The sequence below is a fragment of the Zonotrichia leucophrys genome, chromosome 4A (assembly GCF_028769735.1).
Source record: "Zonotrichia leucophrys gambelii isolate GWCS_2022_RI chromosome 4A, RI_Zleu_2.0, whole genome shotgun sequence".
NCBI classification, from domain to species: domain Eukaryota; kingdom Metazoa; phylum Chordata; class Aves; order Passeriformes; family Passerellidae; genus Zonotrichia; species Zonotrichia leucophrys.
The window spans coordinates 4347931-4371153 of NC_088174.1; the positions used below are offsets into that span (position 1 = coordinate 4347931).

The following is a 23223-nucleotide window of genomic DNA, read 5'->3' on the forward strand; positions in this document are numbered from 1 at the left end:
TCCCGCCATGGCGCTCGAACGGCCCGCGCCCTTCCGGGGCACCGCGCATGCGCACACCGGCAGGCCCAGGAGCCTGCCCGCCCCGCGGCACCGGCAGCGCGGAAATTGCGCTTATTCCTACCCAAAATACCCACTGCTGCCCAAACCGGTACACAAAGGAAGAGTAAAGGCCAGCAAGCTTTTCTTTCTGACAGCACCACAAAACGTGACACACCGGTCAAATCAAACTGGCAAACCAAAGCTTTATTTTTTTTTTTTAAAGTCTTTGCTACAGTACCTAGGACTGCACCCCTATACATAATTAACAATCATTCCTGAAAGATCTGTATTTGGCACCAGTTTGTGTTCACCTCAAACACCTGTGGGAAGGATTAATTTCAAATTAAATTTGGTTTTTTAACAGAATAGGAGCTGCCATCATGAAGCCAATTAGCTGAATTATTGGAGAAGCTTATAAAACAAAACAAAACAAAAAAACAAAAGTCCTTATCTTAACCAACACATTACAGAGAGAGCTCCAAAACAGAGGTCAAACATTAAAAGGCTGATATAGGCTCAAGTGGTTTATAAAACCTATAAAAAAAGACTACACCAGCACATACGCCCTTTCAGTCCACGCAGTTTAGAAATTAACACAGGGAGCAACTCGCTAGCTGGAAATCTTGTCATGGGAGAACCACATATATACCAACAGGAGTACCCAAAATCAAGTGTTAAAACGCTCCAATTCCCAATCCACGTAAAAGGAGAGAGGTTTGTAGGAAGATTAAATCAATCCATGATATCATAAACTGGTTGGGCAGTTCAAACTTCCCCCAGCAACCACTTTGTCACTCATACACACAGGCTCACATGTACACGGCTCAATCCCATTCAAATTCCTCATGGAATAAAAGGATCCCAGGCTCTATTGAGTCTTTCCCTATCATGCAAGAAATAAGTCTGGCTGTGCTTTAATCACCATCATGTATTACTTCAGCCACAGAGTACCAGGCAGATTAAGTAGAAATGCACAGTTTTTAGCTGATCATCTCTGCACAGGTGTTGGAGAGGCTCAGTTCCTGGAGAGTTTGGAGGGCAGGCCCAGTGTGTCTCTGTTCATGCAGACTCGCTGGCCTCCACGGCTTTGATCATGTGGTCGGGTTTGTTGCCCGCAGCGTAGTGATCCCACATCTGCAGGTAGAGCCGCTCCAGGTCCATCGTGTACTGCTTCGTGTTGAACAGAGGGCTGGATATTCTCTGCTTCCACACTTTGCCACGGATTTTTTTCAGGCTACAAAAGAGAGTTAAAGCAGTCATGAGATGTTCCAGACAATACATCATACTGTTTACCTCTGAAACCTGCTGCTTTCAGCTAACCCAGAACTGTCTGTACAACTGTTTCACAAACACCTGCTCCCCACCTCCACCAAATTCCTGTTCTATCTCCTCTCATTTCTGATACAGACCAGCACAATTACTTCAAATCAGAAGAGCTGCAACATCAACTTGTTGCATTATCTGTAAGGCAGTAAACACTTTACAGCTTGATTTTAAGTGACAAACTGCTTAATCTTCTATTTAAAAAGAATAAAACTGTATTGCACTTTTGCATATAAGCAGTTTCTTCAGAATTGTTACTCAATTGGGAGTGTTGTTAAGTTACCATAAAAGCAGAAGCTGATTTAACTGCAACACAAGATACCTCTAGAAGAGGACTGCCCAGCTATTTTACATATAAAATATCTGCAGGATTAAAACTACTGATGCCTCAGCACTGTGCCCAAATACTCTGCATTCTTGATGCTCCCACATTCCAGAGTCCAAGTTTGCTTACTATTCCAGGTCAGTTCCCAGTTTCACAGCAATATCCTCATACTCCTGTCTGCTTTTTGCAATGAGCTCAAGACAACCCAGGCAAGTGAGCTGTGAGGCAGCAACTCGTGAGGCCAGAGTCTCGCCTGAAGAAAAGAAAATCAAAGGCACATCAAAACCAACAAAAACAACCAGGAATGAGTTCATCAAGTAACTTATCACACAGGAGCTAGTTTCCTTCTGACTCTACAAAAGGCACAGTTTGATGTGTTTGCTTCCATTACTAATTACTAATTAGTAAAAAATTACTAATATTCCAAGCCATGTATTCAATGTAGGTTCCCTGCTGCATTACCTGGCATAGTGACCATGGGAGTCCCAGCCCAGAGCACATCCATGCCAGTTGTGTGCCCATTGCAAAGGGGAGTGTCCAGACAAACATCAGCCAACTGCCCTCTCCTCACATGCTCTTCTTTGGGGGCAACAGGTGAAAAGATGATTCGGTTTTGGGCAAGGCCCAAGTTTTGTGCGTACTGCTGGATATTGGGCTCTCCTACAGCTGGGAAGCGCAGCAGCCACAGCACACTGTTGGGAACTCTTTTAAGGATCTGTAACAAAAATAAGAAGAAAATACAGGAAGTTCAGAGAAGAATATTTACTTTTCTAAACAAGAAATTGCCACATACTAAAATGAAGTGGAAGGCGTCATCATTCTTTGAGGTATAGAGCAGAAATTGAAGAGATCATCATTATGAATGAGATCACTGGGATTGCATTTCTGATCCCACTGAAAGAGACAGCAACTCTGAGCAACAGTGTACAGAGCAGTTCCTTAAGAGGGTAAGTACTGAACTTTATGATCTCATTTATACAATACACTGTAAGCTGGAACCTGATAAAAATGCCCTCCACTCACATTTATTAATATAACTGGTCTTGGCATTTGGTACAACTCAACTGCAGAAACTAAGGAAATCCAAAACTATTTCACAATAGAGAACTAGCATACTTAAGCTGTGCCAAACATAAATTTTGACTGGCTAGATACACAGATAACAACTGGAAATACATCTAAAATCCTCTATATGCTACTAACACTAAGCCCTGCGACATGAGCACTGTAGGATTCAAATCTCTCAAGGTCAATGTTTTCCACAGACAAGTTCACTTGCATGAAGTTTCTGCTAACTTGAACAGCTTTGCCAGAGTCTGACCTTAGATTTCCTGCTGGATACAGATACTCACATTAGCCCACATCTGCAAGGTGGAAGGATCAATCTTATAGAGCTGATTGAAGTTACAGTACACAACAGCATCCTCTGGTAGGCCGTACTGAGAACGGGTAGTGACAATTATAGTCCGTGGAACTTCTTCACCAGTTGCTGCTTTGTTGTTTATCTAAAATAATTAAAAAAAAAAAAGTACTGAAACACTGAAACTGCAGGAAACAAGACTAAGCCCTGTGGAATTGTCCTGAGACACATTTGTTAGCATAACAAATTACTGTAAGTACATCTTTGGTTTTATGATACAAAACAAAATTGTCTACTTACCCACAGCAAGAATTTAACTGGTATGTGTACACGTTTGTGGATGCCACAATGTTGCAACCACCAAGGCAAAAAACACTGGGCATTTTCATGCCCTTCCTATATCTCCCCGAAATTCCAAGTAACTGGAATAATTGGAAAGAAGAATCATATAAAGAGGCATTACACATGGAATCCTATCCTCCTTAAGGTCACATAATTTCCTTGAGACCAAAAATGAAATTAAAACTGAAAGACAGAATAAAAAGGTATTTAGAAAGCAAAGCTGAGGTTTGGTTTGTTTGGATTTTTGTGGTTTATTTTTGGGTGGATTTTTTGTGTGTGCTTCTCTTTTTTAAGATAGAACACAGTAAGCACTGAACAGATAATCAATAGAGGCAGACTCGTATGTAACTGATAGGACTGTAAGGAACCAGTTGACAAAGAAAATAATGAAAATGCTGAAAATAAGAAGAGTTAATGACAAACTTTTAAGAAGCCTTCACAAAGGATAGGAATATGCTAATAAAAAGGAGCAGAGGATGAAGTTGGAATAATCAAGTTACCATGCAAGAGTCTTGAGGATTAGTAAAATGGAAGCAGGATTTTTAATTAATGACAAGCCATGATGGGATCAAAATCAGATAAACAGAGAGGCCAACACAGCTACTCAGAGCCTTTTTCTGTATATATGTGTATTTTTACATACATAGGCATTAAAAATTTAGATAGTGGCATTGCAGCCAGCCACTGATGACACACTTGATGTGAATGACAATGACTCACTGTCACTGTTAGAAGATGCACAATTGAAGTTGGTAAATATGCTACTAATTCAGGTCACTGAGACCTCAAAAACACAGTGATCAGTTCTTGTTGACCTATGCCCAAAAGTAGCTGATCTCAGCACAAAGAAGTGCTACATTAATGTCACAGAAAGACAGAAATCCTGTTTTAGAAGTGCACAGACAGAGGTGAGAGTCTTTGATCTCAGTGGTGGGAGTGTTAAGAGAAGAATTCTCTATGATTCTCAGATGACAGCTTCAGAAAAATTGCTAACAGCCTTACTGACCAAGCTAAGAGAAACTATGACCAACTCAAAGAAAAGTCTCAGTTGTGAAGAAAAGAATTCAAAAATAAACCAAGCTATGAGGTTATGAACAGAGTAGTGGTAATAAAAGGTATCAAAGTGATGTAAAAGAGGTTCCTGAGGAACTGTAAACTGAATAAAATTCACAAGATACCGAGTGATGCTTATGTCAGAATATAAGGAACAAACTGTTCTGCAGTGGAAAAGTTAAATACCAGCAACTGTCACTAAAATCCCATGAACTGTTAAGCACTGAGAGGTGCTAATATAGTGTAAAATTCTAGGAAGATGTAAGGAGATGAATAAATGTTGAAATACAGTGAAATAACTTTGCCTCTATCCTATTACTCAGCCATTTTTTTTTCTAACAGAAAAACACACAGGTCACAAATCTTGGTAGGCTGCAGGGAAATCTTGCCTTCAAATTCAGAACAAGCAAATATCTTCTTTATGCAACAAGAAAGAATTTCTTTGGACTTTAGATACCTCTAGATACAATTCCTCTATCTTTGGGGGGAAGATCATCTTCCAGTACATCTGTGGCTTATAATGAGCTTCCTTCAGTATGACAACTAAAGGAATCAACACGACAGAAAACACATTTGCTTGGAGGTTTTTCTTCATTGCTATGTTAAAACACACATATATAACATAAATACCAGTGTCCTGAAGTGCCTCACCTGAGTAGTTGCTAATCCATTACTGATGTTGAAGCCATTGATAGTAATCTGAATTTGCCCACGGTTTATCATCTCAATCACAGCCTCTGCAATGGTGTTCATAGGGATCACGGGCATGCTGAGGGCGGCATTGCCATCGGCGTTGTCACAGCTGTCAGGACACTTCATCTGAAATAAATCACACAGGGGTCAGAGGAGTTCCACCTGCAGGCCCCAGGATTGTACACAGACAAGAGCAGCTCTCACCTTAACGATCTTGACATCAGGAAGGCTGTCCAGGAATGCCTTCAAGTCAATGCCATTCAAAACAATCCTGTTATCATAAATATGGCCATTGGACTTGAAATCAATCACTGCTTTTTTCTGTCAAGAGAAAAGATTTCAAGAAGTTACAAGACCCCTTACCAATACTACACCAAGTGCCATTTCATAAAGACACCTATGGAAAACACCTACTTTACTTCCAACGTACCTTCAGATGGGGGAACATGTTGGCATGGTCTCCAATAAAGAAAGTGTTCGGCATGTAAGCTAATTTCTCTGAATACTGCTCAGCCACCTCAACTGGTGAAGTTTCTTTATCTGTGATGATATAATCCATGAACAATGCCCCACTGGTTCCAGGATATCCTAGCCACATTGCCTAAAAAACAAGAAAGCAAAGCTTCAGTTCCATGTGCATTGCAAAAATCAAGGCAGTTAAAAATCAATTTTAACTTACATTTGCCACATACAGGTTCAAGTTTCTTTTTCTGCTTTACTAACTGAAGATCAACCCCTAATTCTACACTTTCCATACCAAGACAGTGAACAGCTCATATATGCTCTAAAATTGATCTCTCAAGCAAATTTTCCCCACAATGTGCAGCTTGAAGGCAACGATCAGTAAATACAGCTTCTCTCACCTGAGACAACTCCTGTAGTCTAGAATGACTCTGATTAAGGTTCCTCTCATTCTCTTTCCATAGGCATTTTAGAAAATCCTCAGTCAAAAAATCTCCCCAAAAAACTCCTGACATTGATTCTGGCTTACTAAGAGTTTAGTTACCTGAATAGGTGCTGGTCTCAGGGCAAACAATTCATTTCGGGCTCCTTTGGTGTAGCCATTCATGTTAATGAGAATGTGAATCCCGTCCTGATGGATGCGGTCTGCTGCTTTTCCATTACATGGTATCTAAGAATAAATAAATAGATAAATACATAATTTTTTGTTTTCAGTCTCCCAGCAATAAATGTGGTTAGTCATCAGTGTAACAATGGACAGATGCCAACTGCATAATTTAATTTAAGTGAGACTTAAATCTTGTTAATTCTGGCTTTACAGAAGTGTAAATCCTCAGTGCAGCAGCAGAGCTGAGTAGCAGTAAAACAAAAGCTAAAGGCCAGAAACTGAGGTTATAGAAACCAGAACATCCTCCCCCACACCTAATTAGTAATTAAAGCTCACACAGGGCAAGTGACACGTTCACAAACTAAGGTAGTACAGAAGATCAAAATGAACATCAACAATAAGCCAGTTAATTACACTACAGGGCTTTGCCTTGACTTCTGTGTATACTGAAATCCTGGTCAGTTTTCACACTGAACCTAAGGCAAGCTTCAATGTATTTGCAGTTGTGACATCTTGACTTCTCCATGACATTTAAATATGACTTATCTTGAGACTTAACGTGAGAGTTATTAAATATTGATGTTACTTTTTAATAATCAGAGGTCACAAGATAACCACCACATCTGAAGTAGGGCATAATGCCAATAAACTACAAATTTCAAATTCTCGAGACTAACATCAGCCTAATTCAAGAAATAATTGCAACTAAGAATCTCAAACCACAGATTCATTTCTTTCCTTATTTAGAAAAATTTAGGTTTGCTAGAAGGTCAATGCATAAAACAAGCTCACCTGAGATAAGTCAATGAAATGATTTGCTTCAGCCATCACTTTTACACGGAAGTTTGTCCCATCATCAGGACTCAGGGCATAACAGAATACCTAAAATAAGAGGCACCAAAAAGTGAGTATCTATGACAACTTGTCTGTAAAATAACTGTGCTATATTGTGATTTTAAATTACATCCAGTTTCACATAAATCATAGTTATTTACATGGCATTCACCAGTTGAGAAAGAAGCCAAGAAAGAGGCATTGAGCCATTTTTTGACACATTTGAACCAGGCTTAGCTCTGTGCCAGAGAATGGCACTGCATCCTGCACAGATATATATCCAATCTTCTCATCAGTGCAAGGCAAAGTAACCTTAACAGACAGATCTGCATGAGAATTAGATGTCTAAGATGCCTTCAAGTCACCTCTGACTTTGTAATTAGTGAGAATCATAACTATGAATCAGGTTGAATAGGCAAGCCAAGCCTCAGGGAAGCTTTTTAACAGTGACTGGTTCTCCCAAGTAGGAAACCACAAGTGTATCTGAAAACAGCACTTCATATTGGTAAAGGAGGATGATTTGGGCTGAAGAACTCATCAACCCATTAAAAAACCAACCCCAGAAGCAAAATTTTGCTCTTTCCTGATTTAATTGCTTGCACCAAGGGGAAAAAAAAGTGCCACTTACAGGCATATTTAGAGCTTTAAGCATGCCATTTTTATTTTTACCTCGAATTTGTCTGGGTTATGCATGCCTGGAATTGACTGCATTAGGTGTGAGGTTGGATGGTTTCCAAAATCAGAGCTCACGTAGCCAATACGCAGTCGACCTTCACTGGCCTTCAAATCCTTGGGATGCTCATATGGTGGCTTGTGAAGAACATTAATCTGCCAAGAAAACACACAAGTGTTTAAAAACCCAGGAATTAAAATCTAAACAAAGGGACAAAACCCCCCTAGGAGTTTGCAGAATTAACCTTATCCCACATTCAAGCAGGCAGTCATGGACATCTGCTGTTCCAAACCTGTGCTCTACGTATTCCACTGGAGCCAAGTGCAGTGCCCACACACTGTGTCACAAGATGTGATGTCGCTGCTCTCACACAAATACAGACACCACCAGCACATTTCTGCTTTTCAGTATTCCACCCCAATTATTAAATATCCTGATACCACACCACGATCCTCAGGAAGTTCTCAAACCACAAGTCACTGGTGACCAGAACAGCACTGCTGTAAGCCACCACAGTGTTTTTCTGTTCTTTGCTCTCCATCTTACCCAGGCATCAGCTGGCAACCACTATCTCTGACAGGATTATCAGGCTACTCAGACAAGTCACTGTGACAAAGTGTTACCTTCCATTAGTTAACTGGACCCTCCCACCAGCTGACAGCACATTTTTAATTATAAATGGCACCTGCACAAGTAGTCTGTCTCAAAACTCACAAGCACTAATAGCTATGAACATTACATCCCACCTCTTCACATGTCAGTGACTCAGAAAGCTTACAAAGGCTAATACTGACAAATTGAGTATTAGATTTTGAGTAGGAACAGACAAAGCCTCAAAGGACTTCAATCAACAACTGGCCTGTACAGAACTTCCTACCTTGTCCAAACAGAGATTTCCATGTCTCTCAGCAATTGCCTTCCTAAAACTGTGAGACAGGGGATACAGCATGCTATGATGTGGGTGTACAGAGGGCAGTCTGTTTTTCTCCAGCTGATCAGCTACAATGCTGACCAGCTTCTTCATTCTTTCATCATAGTCTGTCCAGTCACAGACAATCTATAAAGAAAGAAAAACAAAGATTACAACAACAGCTTCCACCAGCCTGTATCAGTTATTTCAGAGGTTGAGATTAACTTTCTTCCAAAAATGGAAGTGAGAACTTCTGTAATTACTGTTAATGACTGTAAAATCTTATCTTCTAATTTAAGACTGAAGTCTTTCAAAGCCTCATCTTCCTCACCTGCAAACAGTGGGCCAAGTTGCAATAGGCATCTGGGAAATCAGGTTTCAGTTTCAGAGCAGTACGGTAAGAGGCAATGGCTTCTGGTATATTCCCTGAATCCTGTGAAGATACAGAAATGAGTCAGCAGGTAAAAATATCCTCAGGGTAACTACTCACAGTGCCCCACCACTCTTGTAAGAGTGAATCATTCCCATGTGCTACCTTGTGAATCGAGGCCAGGTTGCTGTGGGCATCAGCAAAAGCTGGGTTTATCTGAATGGCACGGGTGTAGCACTGCAGAGCTCCCTGAACATCCTGCATCTCCTTCAAAGTGTTTCCCATATTAGAATAAGCATCTGCAAACGTGGGGCTGATTCTGAAAAATAAAGATTATATATCATGAACAAGAAAAGCTCCTCCTCTGGTGAGAAAACATGTTCATATCCAGACTTTTCCATCTGAAGAGCAACTATGAAAATTACAACAAATGACTAAATCATCTTCTATACAAATCCAGGCACTTTCCCATTAGGAAAGGCTGGGACTCTTACAGGGAGTATCCATTTACCTAATAGCCTCTTTGTAATGCATCAGAGCTTCCTGTAACTTGCCCTGCTGTTGCAGAACACTTGCTAAGTTCGAATGTGCTGCAGCAAACTCTGGAAACACCTGGAAGAAAAAGAAGTTGACTGTGTCTCAAACATCACAGCAAAAATAGTTATGCATTTATTATTGTATTTTTTTACATTTTTTTTTAGAGAAAGGAGAAGAAAACCTCTGTCCTATTACACATTCCCATGCAGAAGCAGCCCCCTCTCCCCCTCACACCCAGCTGTACCTCAAGAGCCTTCCGATAAAGCCGCACAGCTTCCTCAATATTGCCCTGCTCCCGCTTGATGTTTGCCAGATTGTTGAGTGAGTCTGCATGAGTGGGACAAAGTCGAAGGGCTGTGTTGTAGCATTCCTCTGCTTCTACCACCTTCAAAAAAAGGGGCACTGTTAATATTTATTGTTATTATTTATAATTCTTTAATGTTATTTATTATTATATATAACACTACATTTATTGTAAAAGCACTGTTTATGAAAAGTCATCATACAATCACTTTTAAAAGGTTCAAGATGGAGATTTCCTGAATTATTCTTCCTTTTAAGTGAGGTTAACATCCATCTTAACAACTTGCTCAACAACTTAACAAATTGGTGACAGCTGGTGCCTATTAAAAAAGCATTCACAGTAATTTTAAGCAGAAAGAAGTGCTCCTTACACTGCCTTTCTCCTTCAAGGCATTGGCCAAGTTGCAGTAGGCGTCAGGGAAGTGGGGCTGCAGCTCAATGGCCCTCCTGTAGGTGTCTATGGCCAGGTCTATCAGGCCCTGCTCATAGTACACACAGGCAAGGTTGCCGTGCACCACTGCGTGATTCGGGCTCAGACTCAAGGCTCGCAGGTAAGCTGCCACAGCTCTGCAACAAAACAAAGGAAAAAAGAGGTAAACAATCATCAGATAAAAAGGTAAACAATCACCCAGAGAGCAGGAATTATTTACCTGGGTACAGTGCATACTGAACAACATTAGGTCTTCTGGAAAACAAGGAAAGCTTTCGGGTTCTTTTTTTTAACACTTGTCATTACTAGGAAAAACCCCTCTTTTTCCTTACCCCATTTTTTGCCAGTTTATTATTCAATTTTAACAAGATAAACAGTATCACATTACATCTTTATTCTCATCACTAACCTACCATTAGTTAGACTTAAATCATCACTTTCTTCAAAAGTGAAATCCTTAATTATATGATCCTATAGCACTATATAAATGGCTGATGTATTTAAATCAAATTTCTAGGAAAACCATATATCTGTAAGTAAATCTTTAAAAGGTGATGCAAAATCTGAAATTACAGAAAAACATGCCTCTGTTTGGTCCTCTAATTCATGATGCAATCAGACATCACTGAGTCATTTAGACTGTGTGCAATGCAGATAATTAACCTGTTCCCTGCAAGCTTTTATTAAATCTGGGGCCACAAACCACAGCTATCAGAAATTAAAAACCAATTAACAGATGCAATATGCTACACTGCATATAAACAGAACAGCCTGGATCTTTTCCCAGAAACAGAAGACTCACGTATCGGATTAGAGGTCTCAGAACAGGTTAGTTCAGCAACACAGCAACACTACTGCAACCCAAGGCAATAACATCAGGCAGACATGTCAGAAATACAGAATATTCAATCACATGTTTAGCTGAATTCTGCCATTCCAGTATGTCTCACACAGAAGAGAAATTTTAGAAGAGACACACTTGCAAATCATGTTCTGAATCACTTAATGAAAACAGAGAAATCCAGCATTCAGTTCTTTCTTGTGCATCTTATTTTCACCCTCCCGAGCCCTAATTTCAAATCTATTTTCATCAGAAACTCTTGGTTTTGACAATGCATTAAGTACAAGAAAGCAACATGAAAGAATACATATCACTGGAATTTTTTATTTTTATTTAAATAGACCAGTAGCCTGGTCTGTCTGCACTTCAAAGCCATTTGCTGGCTAAGCTTAGACTTGAAGTCTTTGCTACCACAGACAATTTACAGAAGGAACACAATCTGTATCTTGATATATCTGCCAAGCCACAGAGAGCAACAGTACTGATCTGCTTACCTGTCAAATATCCTTGCCTCCTTCAGAACATTTCCCAGATTGATATAAGCATCCAAAAAATTTGGGTCAAGTGTTACAGCCTGAAAATGGTTTTGAAGTAAAAGTTTTGAGCATTAAACACAAACATATTTTCTATGAAACTGAGTTGTTTGCTGCTTTTTAAAAATTTGATAAATATAATCTGTAAGTTTTTAAGACTTTATCAATAATCCAGTAAGGAAGGAAAACACACAAACCAATCACAGAGCAAAGTTATTTATCTGTAGAAGTGAAGCATGTACTACCTTCAAATTTATTTATTTGCTTACCTACCGAGTTGCAACTACTGCAGAATAAAGTGTTAAGCATTTATTTCTCATTAGGCTGATCATACTGAACACTCCTGTCTACTGATGCTACGTTGTCTTTAGCTTGTTTTTAGAGAAGAAACCATAAAAAACCCTTATCTGTATCCTTTACCTACTGCAAAGTAAGACAGAATTTTAAAGCTTTACCAGTGCAGGAGAACAGGCTGTTCACAAGATCAAGGAAATAGCAAATACATCACATGTGCAGGGAAAATTGAGTAGCCATCTAACTAAAACATCTTTGCTCCCTTCAAAACTAATAAAATGCAAAAAATCACTTAAAACTGATGATGTTACAGAAACTGCAGCATAAAGCTGCATATGAGTATTTGACAAGCCTCACTCTTACAGTCTTATGGGAACTATTAATTCCAAATTAAAATACTTCATCTATCATGGACACAGATCCAAACAAAAATCTTGAGCAGCTAGGCTTTTTTCTGTACATTTAAAGCCATGAGTTTCAGGAAGAAATTGTTGCCACGTCTTAAATTCAGCTTTAGGGCACTCTAGAAACTTCAGAGATGAGGACAAAATTAATTACGACACTAATTGGAAGGTCTCAGACAACTCTTAATGACACTAATCTAGGGAAATCTGAACAGTACTGAAAAATAACCCTGGAGAAGAGGAATTAAGGTGTCACTTAAAATTGTTCTTCTCAATTACTCAAAGGACAGTAATACCTGAACAAAAATCCTAAGGCAAAATGATTTAAGCACCAAGTTGATTCTTTCTCTCACACACAAAACAGTATCATCAAATCAGGTTTTTAAAAAATTTAGTACAGGAAAGGGCTGAAGAAGAATTTAATTAATTTTCTCATATTTGACATGTGTGAAGTCCTAGGGGAGTTCTAAGTGTCTCTACTACCATCCAGGCCGTTTGAAACATCAGCAAGTTTAAAAAAACAATTAACAGGATCACATAAAGTTCTCCACTACCAAAATATTTATCACCTGCAAGCACACAACTGCATGTACATGTAAATCTAGCAGTGAAGCTGACTCCCTTAGGTAGTTACCTTTTCAAAGTGATGAATTGCAAGCCAAATTTCTCCTTGGGCATTGAAAACACAGCCAAGATTACTCCAAGCCACTGCAAAGTTTGGTTGAGTCTCAATTGCTTTTAAGTAACACGCCTTGGAATAGTTAAAGAAGAGAGATACAAGGGAAGGGGAATATTTGTAAAAAGAAAAAAATGAGAAAAAATAATTGTTAGTATGCCTTCTCTAACCAGCCAAAAGTGACCCTGCAGTATAGGCTAGCTTGCGCCAAAACTAATGCGCTGCAAACTGTTGTTGATCCTGCGCCAGCGCAAACCAAAACCCAGGTGCAAGCCCACCATTTTTCAGTTATGCTGTAACAGATTAACATTCCTTCAGACACTAGATTGACACAAAAATCATCTTAGAAACAATTCAAGTAGCTCACCAGAAGATCTGCTGCCTTTAAGTGCATAAAAATAAAAAAATTACCGTGTAAAAACAACTTTACTCTGAAACAAAATTTTCAAATATTCTAAAGCTGATAGAAATTAGTTTAAAAAAAATAAAAAAAGAAGAAAAAAACTACTGAAAAAGATAAAGTTTAAAGTGTGCTTGTCAAATGCGATGACACACCCCAGCCACATCTTGCTTCCCCAGTTTCTTTAAACACAATTGAACCTCTCCTACAGCTCCAAAACCTCAAATGACAGGATTGCACGAAGGTTTAGGTCCCTGTAATGCAAGCGCAAGAAATCGCTGCGCATCCTACCCAGCACGGCGCCACGCTATCGCTGCGAACTGCTTGGCTCTAGTGATCGCCCCAAGGTGCAGTGAACAGCCAACCAGAATCATTAATCTACCAGACAGGCCCACACAAAACTCGCATGTTAAATTTGATGTCTGGACTGTGGAAATGCGTTACAAGCCAATTTTTGTTCAAAAGGCTGCAGCCTGGAGCTCGGGCAGTCGCCCGATCAGAGATTAATCATCGAGTCAACCGTTCACGGGGGCTTGAATCGCACGCAATGCGCGTTACCGCTGCGCAGCCTTTGCGCTACTGCAGGATCACAGCGCATCATCAGAAGAGCAGAACGCTGCAATCCAAACAAAGAAGAAAAAAGGAAAAAAATGAACAACCGGAAGAGTTAGAAGCTTTTACTATTAACTATCTCCAATTATTTCTTTAAAAAATATTTTAATTTACTTTTACTTTATTTCTTTGAAAGAATTTGTGGCTAATAGTATAAAATATTCTTACATTACTTGCTTGTAATTAAATATTTTAAGCTGTTTCTGAAGCCACAAGACAGAAGATTCAGGCATGGAGGCAAATGGTTTTGCTGTGGCAGTTACAAACCCGTTACCATATTTCTCATCATGTGACTTTTCGGTGCGTTCCTTGCTGGAAGAGGAGGAGGAGGTGTGTGTCTGCCCTAGATCCAGGCCTCGAGCTCCCTTCAGCGAGGCACCTTACGCATGGAATAGGAGGTTTCACCCACCTGAAACCTTCTAAATACAATATCAGTGGTGAAAAACCAAAAACAAGAGAGAAAATAAAACAAGATCATTAGTAAGAGTTCAACAAAGCAATTGCATTTTTTTGGATATGTCTTAACACATGGGAATGAGGATAATCTGTCTGTAACAAGGGAGACATGCAGAAGGGAGAGGGTTAATCGGGCAATTGCATACAGCAGGGACTTTTTTTTTTTTGGAAGAAAGGCTCTGAAACATCTACAAAGAAATTAAATTTTAGTTCAAACTGTAAGGAATCTGCTGGCTTGATCTTTCAAATGGACTGATAACCAAAGAAACACATTGCAATTTACTCGAGATGTTTTTCCTCGTTTATTAAGTTCTCACAAAACGGAATAACACTTTCAAACTAGGTGTCTCCAGAGCTCTGAAACAAAGAAGTCAGCAACCTAAGGCAGGCGCAGTGTCTTGGCCTATACCAGTCACACTAAAGCTGCAGTGAAGTGCAATTCATGTTAGCTGTCCGCTTGGTGGGCTGAGAACCAAGTGTCTCAAAGACCGTTCAACTCCGAATGCCACTACACAATTGTTTTCAACCTGGATCCGACCAAATCAATCAGGCTGCTCTAGGGTGGTACACGCATCCAAGTTGTTCATGAGAAACAAAGCAATATTGAATTTGGATCCTGCTGTCCCCGTTACCCCACAAAGATGCCCGCCCTCCCCAGCTGGTGCTGCAGCCAAACAGACAGCTACGCTGTTCATACACTCCACTTTGAGCATGCGCGTGGGGCTTGGAGCGACAGCCGTGGAGCCCAGAGCGGCTCTGCCTTCTCCACACTCCTCACCCCGGCAGCGCGGACGCGTAAGGTGGCTTGTAACAAGACAATTTCTTTCTGCAATCCCAATTTTAACGTGCCAAGAATTTGAAACTCATCTTGGTGTTCGAATTGTCGGTTTAGGAAACGCACGACTGCTAGAAGCCACCTTTCCACTACAGCAAGTTTTCTTTTGATCAGTTCATTTACCAAACAAACCAGCTTTGTCCTTCCGATTTCTTTATTTTGGGGGAGGGGAGAGGGAAGACATGAAGAAAAGATATTGGGGATGGGGGTGGGAGGGTGGTGTGTGTCGCATACTGCAGCTATTATTTACTAGCCTTTCTTCCACTATCAAGGGAAGGGAAAAGTTAAAAGAATAAAAATCTTTAAAAGCCAATATTACAAGGTAACATTTGGAAAGTTTCTTCTCCACTTACAAGCCACAAAGGACTTTAGAAGAGCGGCCTTTTCAATAGCACCTGCATCGTACAGGGATCTCGAGCTAACCACAGGCTCTCTGCTTGGCAGCAGCAGGCAAGCCTCAGATCTGAAGGATTGTTACTTATTTCCAGATGAAAGCATGATGGAGCCCCTGCCCAATACTTCAGAATGGTATCAGATAGTCTAGTTCAGCAGCAAGGCTTGGTAACTTTCCATTTCTTGACTTAAACCAACTTTTTAAACATGGACATGCCATATCTTGCCCTGCAACTACTCTGGGGTGTTTCAGTGCCTTCAGTTTTCAGAAGTTTCTCGGACTGTCTGTTGATCAACGCAGATTTGAAGACTTGGTGCAAAGTTCAAGTTTTCAAAACACTGATGTTTACATGTATTCTACCCAACACCTACCTTGGCTTCTTCCAAGCGACCCAGGGCTTTGAGCAGGTTCCCCAGGTCACTACGAACACAGTACAAGTCCTGAAAAATCAAAATCACACCATCAGCTTCAGGACTTCACACTCCCCACAGGTCTTCACAGAGAACTTGCAAGGAACAACCCAGTCCTCGAAAGCTTAATTTGGATTCTTAATAAATACATCACAAATGGAAATTATTTTTGACGTAAGATTACAAACAACAAATAATCTGAGCAAATTTAGTACTGTAAAAGTACAACTGTAAAGAATTAACATGAAGTAGTATTTAATACAGTTCCTTTTATACAGAAATAAAAAACTGAAAATGCATGCCCCCCCAGCAGCTTAAGTCCTTTTGCCACATGTAAGCATTTCAAGCCCTTTTTTTTTTAAACCACAATGCCAAACCTGTAATCCTAAAATACACCATTGCCATTATGGCTTTTAAATAAGATATGTAAAGTGATTTTGCTGCCTGTATTCCTAAAGAAGTTTTCCTCCCTGTTTTGCCCACTAATCCATCCTTTTCCAACAGCTTTACCCCATGTTCTTGTTGTTTCATTTGTTTGAAAAGAAAGCACAATCTGCAACAGCATTATCCAGCAGTAAAGACCAGAGAGAATGTAGACATTTTGTCAACACTAATGAAAGGATTTACTAACCTAAACAAAACTCAACTCCTGCAAAAAAACCATCTCACATTATTCTAACCAGTGCATCCACTAGTCACACCACCTGGCATATTAAGTTAGACAAGTTCACATTGGCTTAAGAAAAGAGAAATAAGGTTCAATAAGTCTCTTGTTGGACTGGGTTTGCTTTTCCTACAGAAAAAGGATTTATGCCCATGGGACCAATGCTGCACTTGAAGTACTTTTTATCAAAATGTTTGACCAAAGGGCAAGCAAATACCTTTATCACACGGAGCAATACTATACAAATTTAATGAACATGATGCAAAATAAACAGAGGACAGCAGTCTGTTGTTTACTAAAAATGACAATTTGAAACAGTTACAACCAAAAATCCATACACCAGATCAATCAATCTTATAGGAGTCACTCACAGACAGTCAGTTTCAGCCTATAAAACCTAAATGATGCTCCTGTAAACCAGCACACAATGGAAATCTAACTCAGTCTACAGCAGAAATTTACCAAGGCAACGCTCATCGCCATCAAATTTCTGACTTTGTGATAAAGCAACACCTGGTGATTTTCCAAGATCTCACATTCAAGTCTAAGCATCAATTCTCTCACTGTAGTACTACCTTAAAGCACATAAAGCTAAATATGCTTCTGCCTTCAGAAGAGAGAAACCAAACCTTGCTTAGCTTTTATCTAAAAAGTTAAGTACGTTCCATATAGACAAAAGCAACCAACCAGCAGCCCCTACTGCAATACACAATTTATTGTGGCAAAAGCCTCTCAAAGATCCTTAAAAATAGTATTAACTGCTTAATTAAGTTTATGGTATACAAGCTGGAAGGGTTATCTATTGTTCATGCTTTGAAAGCTGCTACTTTTGTGTCTTAAGGCAGTAATAAAGAATGGACTTCCATAAAATAAAGCATTACTTACAGGATTGTACTGAAGGGCAGACACATAGGCCTGTACTGCTCCTTCCATATCACCTGCAGCTACGAGTGCAGCAGCCAAATTAATATATCCATCAATGAAATCAGGTTTGAGGCGCAGTGCATGTCTGTAATGCTCAATTGCTTCCTGCAGCTGTCCACGCTCCTTGTACACATTGCCTAGGTTTGAATAGGCTTCAGCCAGCAGTGGGTTCTGTTTGATTGCCAAAGTGCTGAAGTGAGCAGACCTGGAGAAAGCAGACCAGTCAGCAAATAAGAAACCATGACCCAAAAACAAACCCAAACCACCCAAACAAACCCACCCTTGACATTCAGTGTTTGTCTGTTTATCTAGTCACTCTAGTGAACATTCATGCTTAGGTGAGCCAAACACAGAGCCAGCAAATCTGGCCTTACAGAGCTGTCCTGTATCTTTATCCACCCACTTTAAACTCTGATTGCCCTGGTTCCCATTTTAGGCTGTACTGAACAAAGACAGCTCTCATTTAGTCAGAAGGGTTCAAGTTGCCTCACCAAACCTGAGCTCAACACACTTGGAAAAAACACTGCAGGAATCCCTCTTCCAACATCTGTATGAATGTTCCACTTGATATTCTTTTCAAGCAGCAGGACATGACTTAGATGTAAAGTTCTGTTATATCCCCACTCACTCTATTTTCCCATATCTGAACTACTATGACTTCAATCAGAAGACTATATAAAACAAACTTAAGTCAAAAGTTCTTACTTCTTCACCAGCAAACATGAATTTACAGCTAGAACAAGTGAAATTCAAAATGCTAGAGGCACAGAGAGCAAGATCAGGAACAGGCAAGCAGAAAGAACAAAGAAACAACTTTCAGACCACAAAACTTCTTTAACTAATACACATCAATACAGCTGATGTTCCAATGTTAATTAATATGTTCAATATCAAAATAACACACCAACAACGGCAAGGCCTCCTGTCTGTTGTAAAGCTGATGAGTCCAAGCAAAACTCCAGAGGGAAGCAGCAGCAGCCTACCTGTCCAGTCGGCGGCACTGGAAGTGAATGGATGACAGCAACAAAAGCACACCAGTGTTATCAGGCTCCTGCCTCCAGAGCTGCATGCAGTGCCTCTCTGCTGCTTCAAAGTCTCCTGCCTGATACTCACGATGAGCCAACTCCGCTAACCCTTGGAAGGAAAGCATACGTTTCGTTGGTTCTGGAGAGTCACCAAAACATTTAAAGGGGGAAAACAAAAAGTTAGATGATGGGAACAAAACAAAACCAAAACAAAACAAAACAATGAAAAATAAAATGTATACAACTAATGGATAAAAATGTTTGAAATGATATGGAACACTACAGCAGGTGACAGTTGGGATTCTAAGATCTTATCTGTACCAGATCTTGACTCCATCAGCTAATAATAACAAAAATGCAGACTGTAACGACTGTGAATATTTGCAATTTAATCACTTCCATTATTCTGAAAGAGACTCCTGTCATGATATGATATTTTAGTTCCTAACAGTGGAAGTGCTGCTAACAGAACAATGACTCTCCTCACTCCTCCCCACGACTGAAAATCCTATGCTTTGCTAAGTAAAAAAAAAGTTCTAACAATTTCACAGGGAAATGAAAAACATGAGACAAAGACTTTAATAAAGGACTTGAACAAAATAAAGTTTTGCTGTGCAAGTAGTGAAAATTCTTAAAAAAAAAGGGCAAAAAAAGCACAATGGGTAACATTCATTGAATCCTACATACTCCTATATTTCCCCTGAGTCAAAATCCTTTTACAGAAGAAAAATGGTCTTGGAACAACAATATCTGATGAAAGACAAACACAGACTTCAATGATTATGCAACTGGCCTACAGGAGGGACCATTAAACAGACAGGGTACAGGAAAGGAGTTACTGCTCCTGGAGGCTTAGCTGGAACAGGAGTGACAAAACAGTTTTAGTATTTAATACCCAACTGTGGAGAACGAAATACTTAAATGAAACACCACCTGTTTTAGGCAAAACAACCAGAAGTGAGAGAAGGAAAATTTCTTACAAATAAGCAAGTGCAACTTGGAAAAACCCACAACCATTCATCCTTGAAAGAAGTGCTGGCCTTCAAATTCTGCCTTTATACCAACAACTCTTACTATTAAAATGTTCGATTACTGCAAGTATCTCTCATCTTTCCTCCTGTACTCTGCAGCCCCTCCATTCCATTCATTATACATTTCCCACCTCATCCTACAGCTTTAAAATTTGGAATCTAAATGAAACAGTTAAACCTTTCCTAATACAAGAAAGCACCTCAATAGCTGAGCCTACATTTTTGTAGTGAGGTAGTACAAAAGTTCATGCTTTTGTGAGAACTTTAAAGACAGCCAAAATAATCATAAAGAGATTAGGTGCAGATTTACTACCCAGTGTTTATTTTATGAAATTGGGATTGATGCAATTCATTTAAATTACTTTCAAATTTGGGGTTTTAGCACCAGTAGGTTTTAATACAAGACTGCAAGTCCTGTATAAGTACAGTAGTTTTTCCAGATACTGCACAGTCTCTGTCAGTGCTATAAACTGTTTCACAGTAAAATGGAACTACCACTGCCACTCTCTTTTTCAGATAATTCACAAATTAGTAACCAAGTAGCCTTATCCAGATTAGATTCCTGTTTTTCAAACCCTGACTAAGGGCAAAGTGGACTTCACGATCTGATTAAACCGACTGGCAAAGATAAAAAGGTACAACCTTTATTCAACATGAGAATGTTGAACTCTGGTTGAAAATCACTCCACTAATAAATGGTGCTGACAGCAACACTGGGCACCAGCAGAGCGTTCCTGTGCTGTTAACAGGTTCTGCCCTTCTGGCATTTCCAACTTCCGCTGATGGCACAGAGAAACCAGAGACAGGAAGAGCACGGCTCGTGTGCTCAATTTCCTCTGCAAGTACATTTCAATTGTTTCAGTAAATTTCAAAGCGGGGGAAAAAAAGCAAAAAACACCCCAAAACATAACAACCCAGAAGTTTACACTTCAAGGCTTATGACGGCAGGGAAAGAGGCTTTCAGTCGCTATTTCAAGGCTACATTTTGCCTACTTAGAGCAAGAAGTCAAACTGAGGTTGTAACTTCCAGGCCAAGAGAGCAGGAGGTGCAGATTTAATACCTGGGAATGAGAACTACTAACAAAAGCAACAAAAGAAGAAACACTGACACTTTCTTCCATTCATCAAGTGTCTCTGTTTACAAAACAAGCCACCCTTTGTCTCCAGAGATAAGGCAAACAGTGTAAAATTGCCAGTCATTTACCTCCAAGCATTTATTTTACAAACGATTGTGCAGAATTTCACTGAAAAGCAGGAAGTGGACAGCCACATCAGGAAGCCCAGAATGAGTGAAACTTTTTAATACAAACTTGGCTGGAAGTTATGCAGCGCAAAATATCCGTAAGACAGCCCATGAATGGATGCTCACTGAATCAATTTGTAAAGAAAATAACTGCAGTGAGAGTCACAGCCAGGAAAATCCCTTTTCGTGTCTTGCATAAATTAATTTCTGTACCTCGGCTAATTTGTGCTGCATGCTTCGACTATGACCTTGGAAAAGTCTAGTACAGTGCTGTGACAATGACCTTCCCCGAGGCTTCCAGACAATACGAGCGAAACAAAAAGCTGCACAGAACCATCAGAAAGGCGCCCAAGGCCATTTTCCCCGACAAATGCCATCCTAAGCACTTGCAGTACACTCATGCTCAACCTTGCGCTCAGACAGCACCGAGTTCCCGGCAGAAGCAGTGGTTACCTCCAGCTGGGAGGTGCTGGATAGCACAGGATTCCTCCCAGCGCGCACGTGGCTCACTTTACCCGCAGGGATCCAGGCTACAAGAGGATGCTGCAGCCTCGCTGGCCACACGCACTGTTCTAGCTGAGAAAGTACCAAACACCGTGCTGCAGCACATTTCTGTATCATTACCCATTCTCTTTAGACCCCTATCTCCGCACTCTTATCCCGTCTCTTTCTCCAAAAATCCTCCTTTTCCTTCTGCTTTTCCCAAGCAACATTTCAGCTCTTCCTGCCCCTCTGGTTACAGAAATACCCAAAATCTCGGGCATAAAGCTGTGCTGTCCTTTCATCCTTTCAGTAAGCACAACACTTCTTTCTCTTGCCCTACAGAGAGAGTCAGATTTCTCCTCCATTCCTTAAGTTCCTAAATTTAGGGCAGGATCTTTCCTTGATACAACACGCTATCTTACTGTTCAGAAAAGCGCTGTAGTGTCCGGCTATGCCACAGAATCACACAACGGTTTGGGCTGGAACGGACCTTAAGGATAATCTCGTTCCAATTCCACTGCCATGGGCAGGGACACCTTCCATTCCACCAGGCTGCTGAAAAAAAACTGCTGCCTAAGTGCAGCGAGCGATTCTGGGCAAAGCTACACACATTTTGGGTCAGGCTTTTCGCCTACTTCGCCCTCTATCGCAGTCACCTGATAGTCTGATAAATATAGCAGCGAGCCCGCCGCACTCACACCTCCCCGGCAGCGGCCCGGGGCTGCCCACGGGCAGCGCCCACCGGAGCGCGCCCAGCACCGCGCTCGGGCCCGGGGCGCCCGGAGCCCCACAAAGGCGGCGGGGGCACCCCCGCCCTGCCGCGTCTGGAAACTTCCGCCGGGCGCGGGCCCGGCCAGCGAGGAGCGGCCCCGGGGGCGAGGGCACGGCCCGGCCCCCGCTGTCCCCGGCCAGCCCGTCCCCGGGGGCGCCGCAGCGCACGGTACCTGTGCTGTCCGCCACGTTCCCCACGGAGGTCGCCATCGGGACGGGGGCCGGGGAGGCTGTGGCGGCGACGGCAGAAGGTGCGCTCGGGCCGGGCCGGGCCGAGCTGCCCGCGGTCGCGGCGCGCTGAGGCGGCGCTCCCGAAATGGCGGCGGCGGCGGTACCGAATGGCCGCGGCCGGAACTATCTCCGCGGAAAAGAGTCCGGGCGGCGCCGGGCGGCGCTGCCACACGGCGGGCGGAGGGACCTGCTGGAATCGGCGCGTTATCAGAACAAAGTTATCCTTCCGCGCGCAGCGCTGCGCCAAAGCCGGCGGGACTGCGCATGCGCCGCCACCTCCCGGTACCCCCGCACGTGGCTCCGCGGAACCGCCGCTCACCGGGACAGCGGAGCTCAGACAGCGGAGCTCAGATAGCGGGACTGAGGAGCTCGGACACCGGAGCTCAGATAGCGGGAGAGAAGAGCTCAGTCACGGGCCAGCGGAGATCAAACAGCGGAGCTCACTGGGACATTTCAGTCACCGGAACACCAGTGCAGCTCAGTCACAGGGACAGCAGAGCTCAGCAACCGGGACACCGGAGCTCAGCGTGTACCCGCACAGAGGAACAGCAGCAAAGGCGGCTGTGTTCCCGTTCCTGCTGTATTTCCATGAGTTCCCTCAACCTGGATTCCGTACCAAATCCCAGGGTCTGCAGCAGCTTCCCTGGGCCACTGACAATTAGCAGTGTCCGGTGAATCCTGAGCCTTCCTAAAGGTTCACATTACCAAAGTCTGGTTTCTGGAGGTAGTTGCAAC

At 41.6% G+C, this 23223-nt stretch overlaps 1 protein-coding gene across 2 annotated transcripts; it reads right to left on the reverse strand.

Annotated features, from left to right (window-relative positions):
- Positions 1–217: 217 nt before the first annotated feature.
- On the reverse strand, positions 218–22614 carry OGT (O-linked N-acetylglucosamine (GlcNAc) transferase). Of its 2 annotated transcripts, none has more exons than XM_064713154.1 (22): positions 22431–22614; positions 18688–18838; positions 17666–17909; positions 16078–16146; positions 12968–13084; positions 11597–11676; positions 10203–10398; positions 9773–9913; positions 9503–9603; positions 9157–9310; positions 8953–9054; positions 8589–8768; positions 7708–7866; positions 6997–7086; positions 6142–6267; positions 5566–5736; positions 5340–5456; positions 5094–5261; positions 3040–3192; positions 2150–2402; positions 1817–1940; positions 218–1273 (listed from the first exon to the last, which is right to left on the reverse strand). In XM_064713154.1, the coding sequence occupies exons 1-22, from the start codon at positions 22465–22467 to the stop codon at positions 1099–1101; spliced, it is 3108 nt and encodes a 1035-aa protein (XP_064569224.1). In that variant the 5' UTR covers positions 22468–22614; the 3' UTR covers positions 218–1098. The 2 variants fall into 2 exon arrangements, with proteins under 2 accessions (XP_064569224.1, XP_064569223.1); XM_064713153.1 differs by having other exon boundaries at positions 18688–18868.
- Positions 22615–23223: the final 609 nt, after the last annotated feature.

Bases quoted from the DNA above. Each gene is read 5' to 3' on its own strand.
- OGT (XM_064713153.1), bottom strand. From the start codon at position 22,467: ATGGCGACCTCCGTGGGGAACGTGGCGGACAGCACAG. The intron at 18,869-22,430 runs GTACCGTGCGCT...GTGACTCTCCAG, and splicing joins GAACGTGGCGGACAGCACAG to AACCAACGAAACGTATGCTT. The intron at 7,867-8,588 runs GTAGGAAGTTCT...TTTTCTTGGCAG, and splicing joins GAAATCTCTGTTTGGACAAG to ATTAATGTTCTTCACAAGCC.